This window comes from Chenopodium album, chromosome 16 (assembly GCF_948465745.1).
Source record: "Chenopodium album chromosome 16, dcCheAlbu1.1, whole genome shotgun sequence".
NCBI classification, from domain to species: Eukaryota; Viridiplantae; Streptophyta; class Magnoliopsida; order Caryophyllales; family Amaranthaceae; genus Chenopodium; species Chenopodium album.
Genome location: NC_137849.1, coordinates 37,175,836 through 37,191,219, shown reverse-complemented (window position 1 = coordinate 37,191,219; position 15,384 = coordinate 37,175,836). Strand labels below are relative to the sequence as shown.

The 15,384-nt window shown below is 37.6% G+C and overlaps 1 protein-coding gene and 1 pseudogene across 1 annotated transcript; one reads left to right on the top strand and one right to left on the bottom strand.

Annotated features, from left to right (window-relative positions):
• The first annotated feature begins 220 nt into the window (after positions 1-220).
• Positions 221-2,760, top strand: LOC145584201 (PHD finger-containing protein 1-like). Its single transcript, XM_081641100.1, has 5 exons — positions 221-756; positions 946-1,164; positions 1,245-1,369; positions 1,516-1,715; positions 2,314-2,760. Exons 1-4 carry the CDS (start codon positions 221-223, stop codon positions 1,575-1,577), a joined length of 942 nt encoding a protein of 313 aa, XP_081497226.1. The 3' UTR covers positions 1,578-1,715; positions 2,314-2,760.
• LOC145586435 (protein MITOFERRINLIKE 1, chloroplastic pseudogene) lies at positions 2,724-4,236 on the bottom strand (annotated as a pseudogene).
• Between the last annotated feature and the right edge of the window lie 11,148 nt (positions 4,237-15,384).

Sequence of the window (15,384 nt, the reverse complement as noted above, 5' to 3'; positions counted from 1 at the left end):
AAGCTCTAAGAAAGTGTTGAGCTCCTATTTCTTTTAAGGTAACGGTAGCTCCCATGTATTGTTAATTAGTTGACTTTAGCTTCAGTTACAAGTTGAGTACTTCAGTTACAAGTTGAGTACTTGAACATCACGTATGTAACTAGAAGAAAAAAGAATCATTTAAAGGGATTATGTGGGAATTAACAAAATAATATCTTTGGGACTAGATCTTCTCTTATCTATGGCAATGTATATCCATAGCATATGCTTAGAGAAAGTTTTTGTATCTAAGAAAGATATGTATATAGGTAGTGTGAACTTACCTTGTCCAAATAATTTCCTGCATTTCAGTTACTGCCGTAATAAGTTGGCAGAGACAGATGATGATGAAGTCGAATGGACTTGTGAATTTTGTGAGCCAAGGGTCGTTGAACTGTCTGATTCAACAAACAGTGTTTCAGACACAGAAAGTGGTGAACTAAAAGATGATGCAAAGGAGCCACTTCATACATCATTAATTGAGGAAGCTCAGAGTGTGAGAAATGCCGAGGCTGGTCCATCAACCAATGAGATACAGTTTTTCTGCAGAGATTTGGAAAAGAGTCATGATCCAAAAAGGCAAACACACAAATATGTTGTTGGAGACCTGCATTTTCCAGATGAAGACTTTGAAGCAACAAGTGCTAGGGCGGCTAAGTCTGGCTCTCAAGAAACATCCTGTATCCTTGAAGATGACTTCTGTAGCAATATAGAGCCACTACCAGATCCTTTTTGGAAGTAATGCTCCCCTTCTCTTGTGTCCTGGAACAACTAATTTAATGTACATGATATTAGTTTAATCCCCCGCAAAAGAGGATACAAGGACAAAAACATCAAGATTCGCCCTAAAACAGGAAGGCAGGAAATAGTTTTGAAACAACTGTTTTAATAAGGAGTTCTAATATGCATATGGTTATTATTTTGCAGGGGAAGTTTTAAGATATATGGAGAAAAATCTAGTACTGTCCATGAAATGATGGCACACTTATCCAACGAAGCATGCAAAGAAGCATCAGAGGTGACAAGTTCTTTGCCTGTGCTCCTACGCTTAGAGATGGTTTCTAAATTCAGCATTTGGCCTGTGAAGTTCAAGGAAACACTGCCAACAGCTTATAATATTGCAGTGTACTTTTTTCCTGATCACTGGTAATCTTCAACTAAAATATGTATGTCAAACTAATTTATCCAAATTTTCTGATTTGATAAAGCAATTGCACATCTTACAGCACTGAAAGAATGTACGACTGCCTAGTGGATGACATAGTTGACCGTGAATTAGCCATGATATCAAGGATCAATAATGTTGAGCTCCTGATCTTTTCATCTTGTGAGCTGCCACCAAATTATTGGAGTAAGCCCAAATCATTTGAAACTTTTGCAAATATAATCTTACTCTATTAGTCTATCAGTACTTACTACTTAACCTGTTTCAAGTTATATATTTAAAAGGAATATATCTAATGATAGATGGGGAACAAATGTAATGCTCATATGCAGGATTCAAACGGAAATATTATCTATGGGGTATGTTTAGAAGAAAGAAGAAAACCTTACCTTAACACCAACATGATGATTCTTCATCCAGCATACATAGTAGCATCAACCATACGGCTCCTTCAAAATTGTCAACTGAAAAAGGTGGTAACTGAGTCTGACACAGAGAACTTGGCTATTCTGAGACAATTCACAAAGGACTGGTAAGTAATTTCATGCACCCATACTTGACCACTAACTAAACTACTTTACTTTTTACTCTTTCGAACATAAAGATGTTGGAGGCAAGCTAAGTAAAGAACGATTGTAAAATACATCTTTTCTTTCCTTGTTGAATCATTGTACAAGTTTTTTCACGGGAAATAGGAGCTACAGTATAGACCTCAGTAATCCATTCTCCCATTCTGCACTTAATACCTCACTATTTCTTCTGTTTAAATCTCAACAGAAGAGTATCTGCATGCTTAAGACTGGAGAAATTTGAAAAATCAGTCAGTAGAACAGCCATAGGCCCATAGCCCATAGGTTATACCACAACTATGTCACATCCACCCAAACAAAAACCTGTATCAAGCATTGTTTTACTTTTACTCTGAAGAAGAAATCATAAACTAAAAAATACCAACTGAACTTCATTCAAATATTCAGCATCAGTCTGCAAACAAGGGTCTGGGGAGGGAAATCGGGAATGACATGTCTATAACTATAATGGGAATATGGGATGTTAAAGTTTCCGTTACATTCACAACTCTTTGCAGTTAGCACTTCAGACACATGATTGCTTGTATATTGCAAATGCAGGAAATTATTTAACAAATGCAATGCAATGATTTTGTGCTAACAAGAAGCAAGGAAATTTGCTGAAAGCTAAGCACAGCATGCTCGTGTTAGCTGCTCTGGCGCATATTACCTGGTGTGTGAAAGGTATAAAAGACTTATGCCATGTCATGCAAATTATGCAAGGAGTGCTTCTCCATATGCTGCTGTAAACTCATACAGGAAAGGCTATCCCTGATCATCAAAACTTGATGTCAATATTGCTAAGCTAAGTTGTTAGGTTAATTCAATTTTCTGTTCTTTTATATTACTTTGGGGAGGCAGGGGATTGTCAATTTATGAATTGAGCCAATAGTACTTCAGCGCCAGTGTGGTGCCTTTGTAAATAACAAGAATATGTAATCCATAACAAACTTCTTTGTAATATATATCAATATGCAAACCAGCATGAAATTACAATTACATTCATCACTTCATCCTTGACCAAATAATTTCACCTTAACTTATTATTATTTATTCTCCTTTAATGTTGTTTGCTTACAACTGTATTAAACTACAGAGAGCAGCTAATCTAAGTAACAAAATTGCGAAAAGATTTCAACTCAAACAAAAACAAACTCAATTTTAAATTCTCCTACATACAAAAATGGCAGGAAGAGAATCACCATTCACCATAATCACCAAACAGTCATCTTAATCCAGAACCCTCCGTGTTATGAAGAAGCTGCAGCCAACATCTCCTTAGCCTGCTGATCTTTATGCTTAAGATACTGTTCCATAATCGCAAGCCTTGCAGTCTCAAATGCAAAATAGCCAATTGCAGAAAAACAAGCACTATGAACAACTCTAGGTCCCATACCCCTAGTAAAACCAACCCAACCTTCATCCATCATAATCTGCTTAACAGTGGCACTAACCCCACCAAGTGTAGCAGCAGCAACCTTAGTCACAGCCTCCCCATGAACTTGAGTCATCAACCTAGTCTTAACAACATCCAATGGAGTGGTCAAAGAGGCCGAAATCACCCCGGCCAATGCCCCACAACAAACACTCTCCAATGGTGTCATCTTCCCCTTCTCCGTCTTCCTCAAAACCGCGGCTTTAAGCCACTCGAACGAGGCATAACTCAAAACCCCAGAAGGCAAATTCCTCAGCAATGTAGCTGAATAACCAGCATACAACCCCAAAATCCCATCCTTCTCCAAAATTCTAACAACAACCTCCCAAGACCGGCCCTTCGCACCCGCCTGCATTCGTTGCGTAATCAATTCCTTAGGCACCATTATAGCAGAAGACACAACATTCCCCATTAAACCAGCAGTAGGAGGAATCAACACAGGAGGAAAACTATCAAATTTAGACAAAAACGACTTCCCAAATTCACAAGTAGCAAAATAAACAGCAGAAGAAAAAGTAGAACCAACAAATGCAGCTGAAACCCCACTATAAAACCCTAGAATACCTTTCGATTGGAAGGTCTTAACAATGGCGTCGAGGGTATTTGCGTAAATTTGACTAGCCCCTTTTGTCTGAAGCTTCGTCTTCACAGTTTCAAGCGGGTAAAGGCAAACATACGTAAAAGCTCCGGCAGATCCTCCGGCACCCGCTCCGATAGACGCGCGTTCGAAGATAGAAAGGTCTTTTAAGGCAGAATTTGAGGTGGGTTTTTGCGGAATTTCAGAATTAGGTGATGGGTTTTGGAGCTTGAGTTCCATAGAAATGGAGGTTGAGAGGAATTGGGGGAGACAGACATTGCTGTTAATGGCGGATTTTCGGGTTTTGGGGGAAATGAGGACGGCATTTAGGAGAGAGAAAGAGGTGTTGAAATTGAAATCGAAATCAGAGGTTGAATTGAGTAGTAATGGTGATAATGGAGTTAGTGAGAATGAAGATGATGATGAAGAGGTTAATCGAGCTTTCATCGTGATTGTTAGGATTGGAAGTTGAAGTTCTGGGTTTTTGAGTAAGTAATTTGTGAACGTTGAGAATTCACTGTGTATACTGTATACGACGTGTTTGGATTCTGGGCACACGTACGACGTACCGCAATCTCTTTAACCTTTTTTTTTTTTTTTTTTTTTTGGAATTTTTTTTTTTTGGGTTTTTCTATACAGTTAAGAATCACTTTTCTATGTTGTGCCCTTGCTTATATGACTTTCTACAGTGTAACTCGAAGGTACAATTAGTAATTGTACGGTAACCTCATCGTTAAGCTGCCGTTATTGCGTTCCGTTAGAGTGCGTGTAGGTGATATGTTATAACTTTTGGGAGGAATTTTTCCCTCTAAAAAGACCAATTTCCCTCCCTCCCTCCTTCTTCCTTTAAAACCCCTAAATTTTATTACAATTCTTTAAAGGATCAATTTTTGTAAGTTTCAGATAAAGCAAGAGGCCATGTCTAATTCTCGCTGCTCATTATCCTCGATTTCTTCCTGTGCATTACAATTTTTTTGCCCACGTTGCTTTTGCAACCCTCCGAAACTGGCAAAGTTGAAGATTTCAAGAACAAATCGCAACTCTAGGAAAGCGTTCTTCAAGTGCAATGATTGCGGTTTCTTCAAGTGGCTGGATGAAGGTGATTTGCAGGGTCTAGAAGTATTAAGGACAGATGAAAATGAAATTGCAGTTGTGAAAGAGAAACTAACAGAGCTCTGTGGCTACACTAGGGAAGTAGTTAAAATGGGTGTGCTTATATATGTATGTGGTTTTAGTGATAATAGTGATGTTAAAAAGTGTGGAATCAAGTGATTGTAGTAATTTCTCTCAAAAAAAAAAGAAGTGATTGTAATAGCAAGAATTCAGTTAGTTGTATGTGTTAATGAATTGGGTTGAAATACCCTCTTTTTAATGTTTCAATTTCTGTTTGTTTGATTGAAATTTCTGTTTGTTTCAATTTTGTTTGATAATATCTTGAATTGAAAACAATGGATAAGTGATAATAAAGCAAGAAATGATAAGAAAGTTATATGCATTATATTAAAACTTGTAGAAAGATAAGTTTTTGGCAGCAAAAAAGTAATCCACCCATTCACAGAGATTATCTCACCCATAAGTTCGACAAAAAAAAAAAAAACACAATCCCCATCAGAATTAAGTGGGGCAGATTTACATAAGTGCAGCAGATATGTATATAACTAGTACTACTAAAAGTTTGTAGATGCAAAAATATCAACACCAAATCAACAAAGTTTCAATTGACATCCAAAAAAAGGCATTGTGATGCTCAAAATGTATGCTGCAAACTTCTAAAGATCAAGGGGACTCATAACATGGCAAGCCTTTCATGATCTTTTGCCTCTTTGGACTGATGCTTTCATTCATAGAAGTTATTGTTGTTGGGGCAGGTTGAGAAGAAGGGCCTTCTGCAGCTGGTTGCTTGTTTCTTTTTCTTAAGACTGGTTGGCTTGAGCACTCTGCACCTGTATCAGTTGAGTTCATCCCAATCATCTGATCAATCAAGTTTACTGCAGTGTCAGTCTAACTTGCTTCTGGCCTTGTATTTCTCTTAGCCTTTCTGGTAGTGTTAGAAGTGGTGGATGTCTTCCCTTGCTGCCGTAGCACTTCCTTCTTAGTTGGACCACCTTTGCAAGTAGTTAAATTATGCCCAAATTGTTTGCAGTTTGAGCATTACACAGTAGCATACCTCTTCCCTTTTCTCTTTTCCCCTTCTTCTCTTCTCCTATTTCTAGAAGGTCTTCCAACGCTTCTTTTCATTGTAGGAGGGAGTAGCTTAGGAACATCCATCTCAGGCCACTGACCAGGATCAGGAATAGGCAATATGTTGCCATTGTAAGCTAACTTGTACCTGGACACGGAGTACCACTCCCTGACAAAATCAGTTGGATCCTTCCCAGCATCAATGATAGCCCTTATTCCATGCCTACATGGAATACCATTTACTTGCCACGTACCACACACACATGACCAGCTATTCAGTGACACAGGGAGCATACTCCTTCCCTCAGATACCTCATACTCACCCCTACTAGAAGGATATGCATGGCATTTTCTAGACTCTTTTGTGAGCACCCTAACCCTCTCCCTAATGTTAGGGCATATACCTTCCTCCACCTACTGGTCAGCAAGTTGTTGCCTTGTAGCATGCCTAACCATAGCAATTCTTCTAACTCCTCTGATTATAAAATGAGGAAAAGTTAGCAATGCTTGATGTGAATAAAACTGTTGTAACTAAGAAAATGCATTACCTTCAAGTAATGTGAGTAGGGACAACTTCTATCAACACCAATTGTGTTGTTAAAACTTTCTACAAAGTTATTTGTATTCTCATCACAAGACAGTTGGCAGTCAAATTTCCACCTTGTCCATCTGTCAAGGGGACCAATATCTTTGAACCACTTAACAGCTTCAAGTCCAGCAGTAGAAGCAATTTTTTGAAGTTCTTTTTCTTGAAGCTGAATGCTAAATAAGCATTAGTCACTGCCCAAAACAGTTTGTGCATGAGTATACCTGGATACTTAGACTTGAAATTCTTGCATAAATTTCTTGCACAATATCTTCTTGGAACTGTTGGCCACACTTGATCCAAAGAGGGGTTAATTCCCTAAAAAAAGTAACACATTATGTTATCATGAAGTTTGGGCAATTAAAATATACATCATGCAATTTAAGAGTGCAAGAGAATTGCATACCTTCTGCTGATCTGACATTATTGTCCAATCAACTCTTCCTGTTCTAGTCAGAATGTTCTTGAGGTGGTGGAAGAACCAAGACCAGCTTGACTTGTTCTCTGAATCCACAACAGCTACAGCAACAGAGAATATTTCATTATTCTCATCTAATGCCACAGCTGACAAGAGTATTCCTCCACAGTTGCCTTTCAAATGGCAACCATCAACACCAACTAAGCCTCTGCAACCTTAAATAAGACCCTCAAATTGTGCAGCAAAGCTGATGAAGATTGACTTGAACTAGAGGTTTGGCTCAAGTTGATGCAGTTCCTTCCATGTGCAGAATGCAACGGACCTAGGGTTTCTTCCCTTGAGCAACTGGCAATACACATTCAGATTCAAATAAGACTCATCATGTCCTCCTTGTATGATCTCCATTGCAATACTCTTCATCTTGTACAGGGTAGAGGTATCCATTGTAACACCATACCTCTCCCAAAGTAATGATTTAGAGCTTTCCCCTTGATTTCTGGACTTGCTCTAATATTTTCCACTAACTTTCTAGCAGCCCACTTGCAGTTGCACATGGGATTGTTTACCATATTCATGTCACAAGTGTGTCCATGCTTAATGCTTTTTATTTCCCAGGTGATCCCATCTAAAAGCACACTTGCATGTATTCTCCATCTACATCTACTGTCAGCACATTCAACAGTATATCTATCATGCTCTGCTTTCCTAACAACCAAACTAAAACCTTCTTGGATGCAAAAGTCTCTAAGTGCATCCTTAAAGTGGTCCCTGTCAACAAACATTTGCCATGGTCTTAATGCAATTCTTCCCATTTCTGCATCATCATATACCTCACCATTATTATACAGCTTACTTATGTAACCCCCATCCAATTCATAAAACTTCTCATTACACCTAAAAGGCTCCCAACCTCCATCAACATAATTCTGATTTAGTAAATCTGCCACATTCTCCTCCACTTCATTTGGATCAGTATCCTCACCTTCACTCTCAGTCTCCTTATCTTCCTGTCCTTCAGGCATGTATTCACCATCAGTGTCAGAACAACTCCCATCATCACTATGCACACCAGTACCATCATCACTATGCACACCAGCACCATCACTATGTTGGACCCCAACACCCCTTCTCCTGCACCCCCTACTACTCTCTTCTTCTGGTACAGTTTGTGAAGTCTGACTAAAAGGAACAAATAGTCCCTTTACCCTTGCAGTGGTGTTAGGCATTTTCTTGCCATGTGGAAAGAGCAGGACTCTACTTTGACATGACCTGGTTTTTCTCAAAAGCTCAGTTGGGGGTTCATTTTGGTTAGCTTCTGGTGGAGGGTTCAAAGGTGCCTTCCTAAGATTAGGGTTGGGAATACTTTGTAAAAGCCTAGGACTTCTTCTGAGTGTAAGAGGTGACAGGTCAGAAGCATATTTGTTAAAGTATGCATCAGTAGATAGTGTGATATGTGGGGGAGAGTGAGGAGAAATTTCTTCAAGCAACCTTGGTAATCTCCTAGGCTGACTTAAAGGAAGGGTCACCTTTGGAGGTGAAAGGGATGTGGTCAACCTTGGGCTCCTCCTAACAGGTTCTCCTATAGTTAAAGCCCCAGATTCAGTAGGAGGGTGTTCAACTTGTACTGGTTGTTTGTTTTTCCTGGAGGGTATCTTTGGCATAAAAGACCTACGTGGGGCAGATTTAATTGAGCTTTGTTTATAAATTCCAATTGAAATGTGGTTGGGTTAGATAGACTTGTAGAAGGTGGGCCAACAATATTACTTGGCCCAGTTATAAGTGTTGGGCCAGTAGTTGAAGATGGGCCAGTACATGAAGATGGCCCACAAGAAGATGGGACAGAACAAGCAGGCCTAGTGACATTACTTGCCTTGGGCAAAATTTGTTGGGGTTTAACTGTTCTAGCCAAATTCATTATAAAGCTAGGCTCTCTCAAACAACCCACCCACACATCTATCACTTTTCCTTCCATATTCTCAAACATTTTCATCATTGTCCCATCATCCACTAACTTAATCACTACAAGAAAATAACCTTTTCGTAGCGATTATTTTAACCTTTAGTATCCATTGTAATTGCAACAAAAAGCTTTCCCAACGAATGGTCATTCGATATAATATCCCCCGTTGCCTTAGCCGTTAGTAGTGGTTTTCAATATCGCTGGGGTTGGCCTCAATAATCGATACAAAAAACTACATCCAATCGCGGTGATTATTGTACGATTACAATCGCTATAAATGTTTAACTCATTTTCTTCAAAAAAAAAAAAACATGCGTATGATCTTTACAAGATTCGAACATGAAACCTCAAACTCTTATATTAAATGTTTCACCAATAAGCTATGACATATTTTATGTATTTTTTTGTCAAACAATATTTATATATCTAGTGTTGAAAAGGCTTTTCGTATCGATTTTTAGGATTTAGTGGCGATTGTAAATGATACGATTTCTCAAAATTATATAAATGTGTAAAAATAGTGTTGATATGTATTATTATGTTTTCCGTATCGATTTAATATGGGAAAACCATGACGATTGTAAAAATGATACAACATCCTTAATTATTTCACAAACATACTTGCATATTGTAGCGAATGTACAATCGCTACAAAATAATCGCTACGAAAAGAGATTTTTCTTGTAGTGATAATAACCTTCTCCTTATAACAATAAGGGAAATTCTCAATGGTACTCTTAAACTTTTTATTTTTCTCAATGGTAAACATCAAAAAATCAAATTATCTTTGGTAATCAGCTATTTATGTTATAAATTCAGTGGTGACATTAATGAGATTAATCTACAATTATAAGGCTAACCATAGTTAACTAAAGGTGAAATGACTAATATATCCTTGAAAAATAAGATTTTCTAATATTTTTTAAACAATTAAATTATTTCAAAAAAAAATACCAAACACAATTTCCCCCAACCACCACAACCAGTGAACCGCAGCCACCACCCACGTCTAGCCTCGATCCCCCTTCCCTCAGAGCCTCCGGCGCCGGCGCCGCACGAGCCACCAGCCCCCATCCCTACCCCCACGAAACTCTAAACCCTTAAGGCAAAACCCCAACCCTCGAAAAACCCCAATCAAGAAGGCAACAATGGTGTCGAAAAACCTTAAACCGCAAATATCATCTGGAATTTTAATTCCGATGCCGGCAAATCCCCAACAACCACGTCGATCTGGACCTAGGGTTTGTGAAGTTAGCATTAGATTCATGTTACCGATTTCTGGCCGTCGCAGTTGTTGAACCGATTCGTTGAACGCAAATCCGCTAGCCCGATTAAATCTTCATCGAAACCTAAAGCTGCTATAAATGGTGAAAATGATGAGTGATGGTGGGTGTGCTGTTAATGGTGAAATGATGATGATGAGATGATGATGATTATGGTGGGCACCGTGAAAAAAAAGAAAGGAAATGGCCGTTGGAGTCGGCGCCGGGTCGTGGGTAGCAAGGGCTGGCTGGGTTGGGGGAGGAGAAGAAGTGAGTGGGTTTTTTTTTTTTAAACATAAGGGTACTTTAGACATTCTCTTTTCCCTCCCTTCTAAAACATTAACCATGGTTAATATTTGTTTAAAATGCTTAACTAATGTTACCATTATATTAGTTTTATAAATTATAGATTACCATAGATAATTTAATATTTTAGTGTTTACCATTGAGAAAAAAATAAATCTGATGAGTACCGTTGAGAATTTCCCTAACAATAATGCAGCCCAGGGTAACTCAAACCCTCTATTTGCAAATTCCTCACACATATCATTAAACACATCAATTAACAAACACTTATCCACATCATCAATTGTTAAATCAACACAATTAGCACCATAATGGATTTTCAAAATCCTCTCGTCATCCATCTGCAAGTTGTTTCCAGTAAATATATCAAAATGTAAGCAATTTAACATCAAAAACACTGATGTATCCATTTTATATAGTATTTTACCCCCGTCCCTTGGTCATAATTAGTAGTGTTTTTGGCTCTTTAGAGCCACTTTTATTACTAATTGGTGTTTTCTAGTGTTTTCGTAGATTTGGTTGACTTTTGCAGGGATTTATGCTTTTGGAGTATTTTCCCGAGACATTTAGGAGCAATCACGAGCATTGGAAAAGCACGACCAAAGTTTATAGCCCAGGGACGGCTAGAGACATCGAACCGGTGATTAAGGGCTCGGTAGAGGTGATACCGGTGCATTTGGACCGAGTATTCAAGACCCAAAGAGGAAACCCAGATTGGCCCGAAGAATTGGAGCCCAATCGAAGTCCAAATAGTGGCCCAAATGATCCGCCCGGCCAAAAAGGCTGGCGCCCGGAGGCGCGCCCGGCCGGGCGGGAGGAGCGCCCGGCCGGGCGCGAGATTAGCTATTAGAGATAGGGGTGTCCGTTCGGTTTTCGGTTTGGATTTAGTCCAAATCCGATCCAATCCGAAATATAATTCGGTTTCAATTTTTCAATCCGATCCGATCCGAATTTCTCTCTTGATCCAATCCGATCCAATCCGAATTAAAATTCGGTTATTTGGATCAGATCCGAAAATCCGAATTATAATACATTACTTTTTAGCTCCTAATACAATTATAAAAATAAAGCTTTAATACAAATAAAAGTCTTTAAAATAATGAGTAAAATAAATAGTTCAACGTCAAGTCATTAATTAATTAATACAAAGTCTCCTTAATTTATTTTTTGTAGTAGTAAGTATTTGAGCTAAACTTCAAAAAATAAAGAAATCCATATTTATACAAGCTTAATTTTACAATTCGGTTTTCGGTTTGAATTGGATCCAATTAGGGTAAATCCGATCCAATCCGAAAATCCAAATTTCCAAAAAATCTCAATCCAATCCAATCCGATTTAAAGTTCGGATCCGATCCGAATTGATAATTCGGTTTAGATTGGATTGGATTTCGGTTTTTATCCGAATTATGGACACCCCTAATTAGAGATAAAAAGGCGCGCCCGATCGGGCGGTGCCTCGCCCGATCGGGCGCGTGTTTATTTAGGAGACAATTAGAGTCGTTTTAATTTGTTTTAGTTTAGGATTTTTGTACGGAGTATAAATACTCCTCCGTAATACGATTGTAGGACTACTTCTTCTTCTTCTCTTAATCCTTTCTCCTAGACTTTCTCTCTCTACTTAGTTTTCTCTCTCTAAACTCTCTCTCTAAACCTTTGTTATTATATCTTTGATTAATTCCAGATTTATTTTGGTAACGATTTCTCTTCCCTTAATCTTAGTTATTTATTTTATTCCTTTGATCATGATTTATTTTATTGCTTTGCTTAGTTTATATTTAATTATGTGTGAGTAGTTTAATTTCTAGGGTTTATGGGGATCTAATAAATGATATGAAGGGGTAAATTATTGTTGTTGATTATCAATGCTAGATTAATTTCCTATTGATTGATTTAATGCTCTGTGACTAGATTAGGCCTATCTTTTATGCATGAGTTTGACAATATTGATTCAAGAATCGAGAGATGAGAATTAATGTTTAGGTCTAGTTTCAATAGGCAAGTTAATTTATAAATGGTTAAGTCAAGATTCGAGAGATGAGATTTAATACCGATAGATTAATTGTGTGATTGTAATAAGTAGCGAGAGCCCTTTACAATCTGGTTAATTGATGCATTGATGATTGACTATTATTGATTGTTGGTATTGCATGATGATTTCTTATTGGATTGTTTTAATGTTTTACAATTGCGGCTTGTAAAAGTATAGCAATATTAAATTGATGAATCGAGCAGATGTTAATTTGATATTAAAGGCTATTTTCAATAAGAACTTAGATCTAGTAAATTGCGAGAGCCTGTTAGATCTATGTTGATTAATAAATTGCGAGAGCCTGTTAATCATGTTATTTATGCCATGTCAATGATTGATTACCCTATTTTACCCCGGAGTATTATTTATTGGTGAACCTATACCCTAGATCCTTTTATATATTATTTTCTCCCTTTTCCTACTCTTTTTAGTTTAGTTTCATATTCAACTTTTAATATTGGTTACTTAAATAATTTAGAGTATAATATTTAATTAGGAGTAAAAAGACTTGTTTCCCTGTGGAGATCGACCCTACTTCCCTATCTACTTTAGTTAGTGAATTAGGTAATTATTTTTGATTAGGGGATGCGACTTTACCCTGTCACACACTCATCATACCCACGCTATATTTAACCTCAACAAAGCCATGATACAATCACAAAATTATGGTAACAAAATTACCCACAAATAATCAAGCACAAACAATTAACCTAACAAGATTACCCACAAACAATCACGCACTTAATCAAAACCAAACCACCAAATACACTACTTACCAAACAAATTTATCAACTTTATGCGTTTAACATCTCAAACATTACATAATTCACCAAATATGGAACAACTACGAAGGGTCGAAGTTACAAGCATAGTACATACCTTCGTTGCCAATTGCGTCTTTTTAAGTTACAAGCATGTATGTCACAGGGAGAAACACCAAATTATCCACAACAATTTGCTTCTTTTTAGCTGAAAAATTGCGTCTTAGGGTTTCTGATCATTGAATGAAACAGATGGAAGTAAAGAGAAGTAAGAGAAGAGGAGGGAATTTAAAAGGAGAGAGAAAGTTTAGTATACAGTACGAGTTAGGTGACGGAATAAATGCCACACCAACGTCCGTCATAAATGCTTGCTGACGTAGGTTACCGTACAATTACTAATTGTACCTTCGGGTTACACTGTAGAAAGTCATATAAGCAAGGGCACAACGTAGAAAAGTGATTCTTGTAAGGTCACTGTATAGAAAAACCCTTTTTTTTTTTTACAAAGTTTTTGGAAATTTGCTCATGAGGAAAATGAATGTGGAAAATTTTCCTCTAGGGCTTCACGGTGGTGAGGAAGTTGGTTTTCCTCACGAGGAATCCTCATGGCAGCATGATTTGATGGTAAGACTAAATTATGGAATGTTAAGTTAATGTTAGAACATTTGGAGAAGTACCAAGTAAAAAACAAAAACCCCTAGCCTCCTCTCTCTCTTCTCTCTCCTAAACTCTAGCCTTCATTGTTAATTTTGAAGGGGCTTCCATCAGATTTCACCGGTGGAAAGTCCCAATCTTTATTTTCTTTTAAGCTTTTTGTTTCTAAGGTTACAATAATAATGTCTCCTTCGAAAGAAAGGGTCTATCTCCTTCGAAAGACAAGGTATTTTCGATCTCCTTCGAAAGACAAGGTTTTTCGGACTCCTTCGAAAGACAAGGTTTTACGGACTCCTTCGAAAGACAAGGTTTTATTTGGTCTCCGATTGTGCGGGGCTACTGACAAGGTAAAGTCGTATCCCCTAATCAAAAGTAAATACCTAAGTCCTCTAAGTAAAGTAGATAGGGAAGTAGGGTCAAACTCCACGGGGAAACAAGTCTTTCTACTCCTAATTAATTATTATAATCTAAATTATCTAAGTAACCAATATTTTTGGGAATAAATTCTATACTACGAAGAATAAGGTCAAAAGAAATAAAGTAGGGGAAAATCAAATATTAAAAGACCTAGGGCATAGGTTCACTAATAAACAATATTGCAGGGCAAATCATAATAAGCAATCATCAAGCATTGATTAATCGGATTATAAAGGGCTTTCGCTACGTATTATAATCACGGAGTTAATTTACCGGTATTAAATCTCATCTGTCGAATCTCGACTTAACCATTTATAAATTAATCCGCCTATTGAAACTAATAAGCCTAAACATCAATTCTCATCTATCGAATCTCGAATTAATATTGCTAAACTCATACAATTAAATCTGGCCAAACCTAATTGCATAGCATTAAATCAATTGGTAGGAAATTAACCAGCATTGATAATTAACAATCACAAAATTACCCCTTCATATCATTTATTAGATCCCCATAAACCCTAGAAATAAAACTACTCAAGCATCATCATAACTAAACTAATCAAATAAATAAAGCAAAGCATAATCAAAGAAGTAAATAAAATAACTGAAATTGAAAGAAAAGGAATTGTTAACAAAAGAAATCTGGATTAATGAAAAGTAATTAAGAACAAAAGTTGAGAGAGAATTTAAGAGAGAGAAATATCCTAAGTAGAGAGAGAAAATCTAAAAAAGAAGGTCATCCAAAATTACGTACATAATTCGTACTTAAACATTCCTCAAAACAAAAATTAAAACTAATCTAATCAGCTCTGAGAAAAAAACACGCGCCCGATCGGGCCCGCCTTTTTTGCCTTGCCCGCTGCTGGTGTGCCGCGCCCGATCGAGCTTACGCTCACCCGATCGGGCGCGCCTCTTCCTTAAGGGTCTTTATGCGCGCAGCCGCCCGATCGGGCGTATGCCCGATTGAGCCCGGTCTTCTTCTTCGAGGCTTGGATTTTGATTGGGCTCAATTCCTCGGCCCAATCTAAGTTTCCTCATCGGGT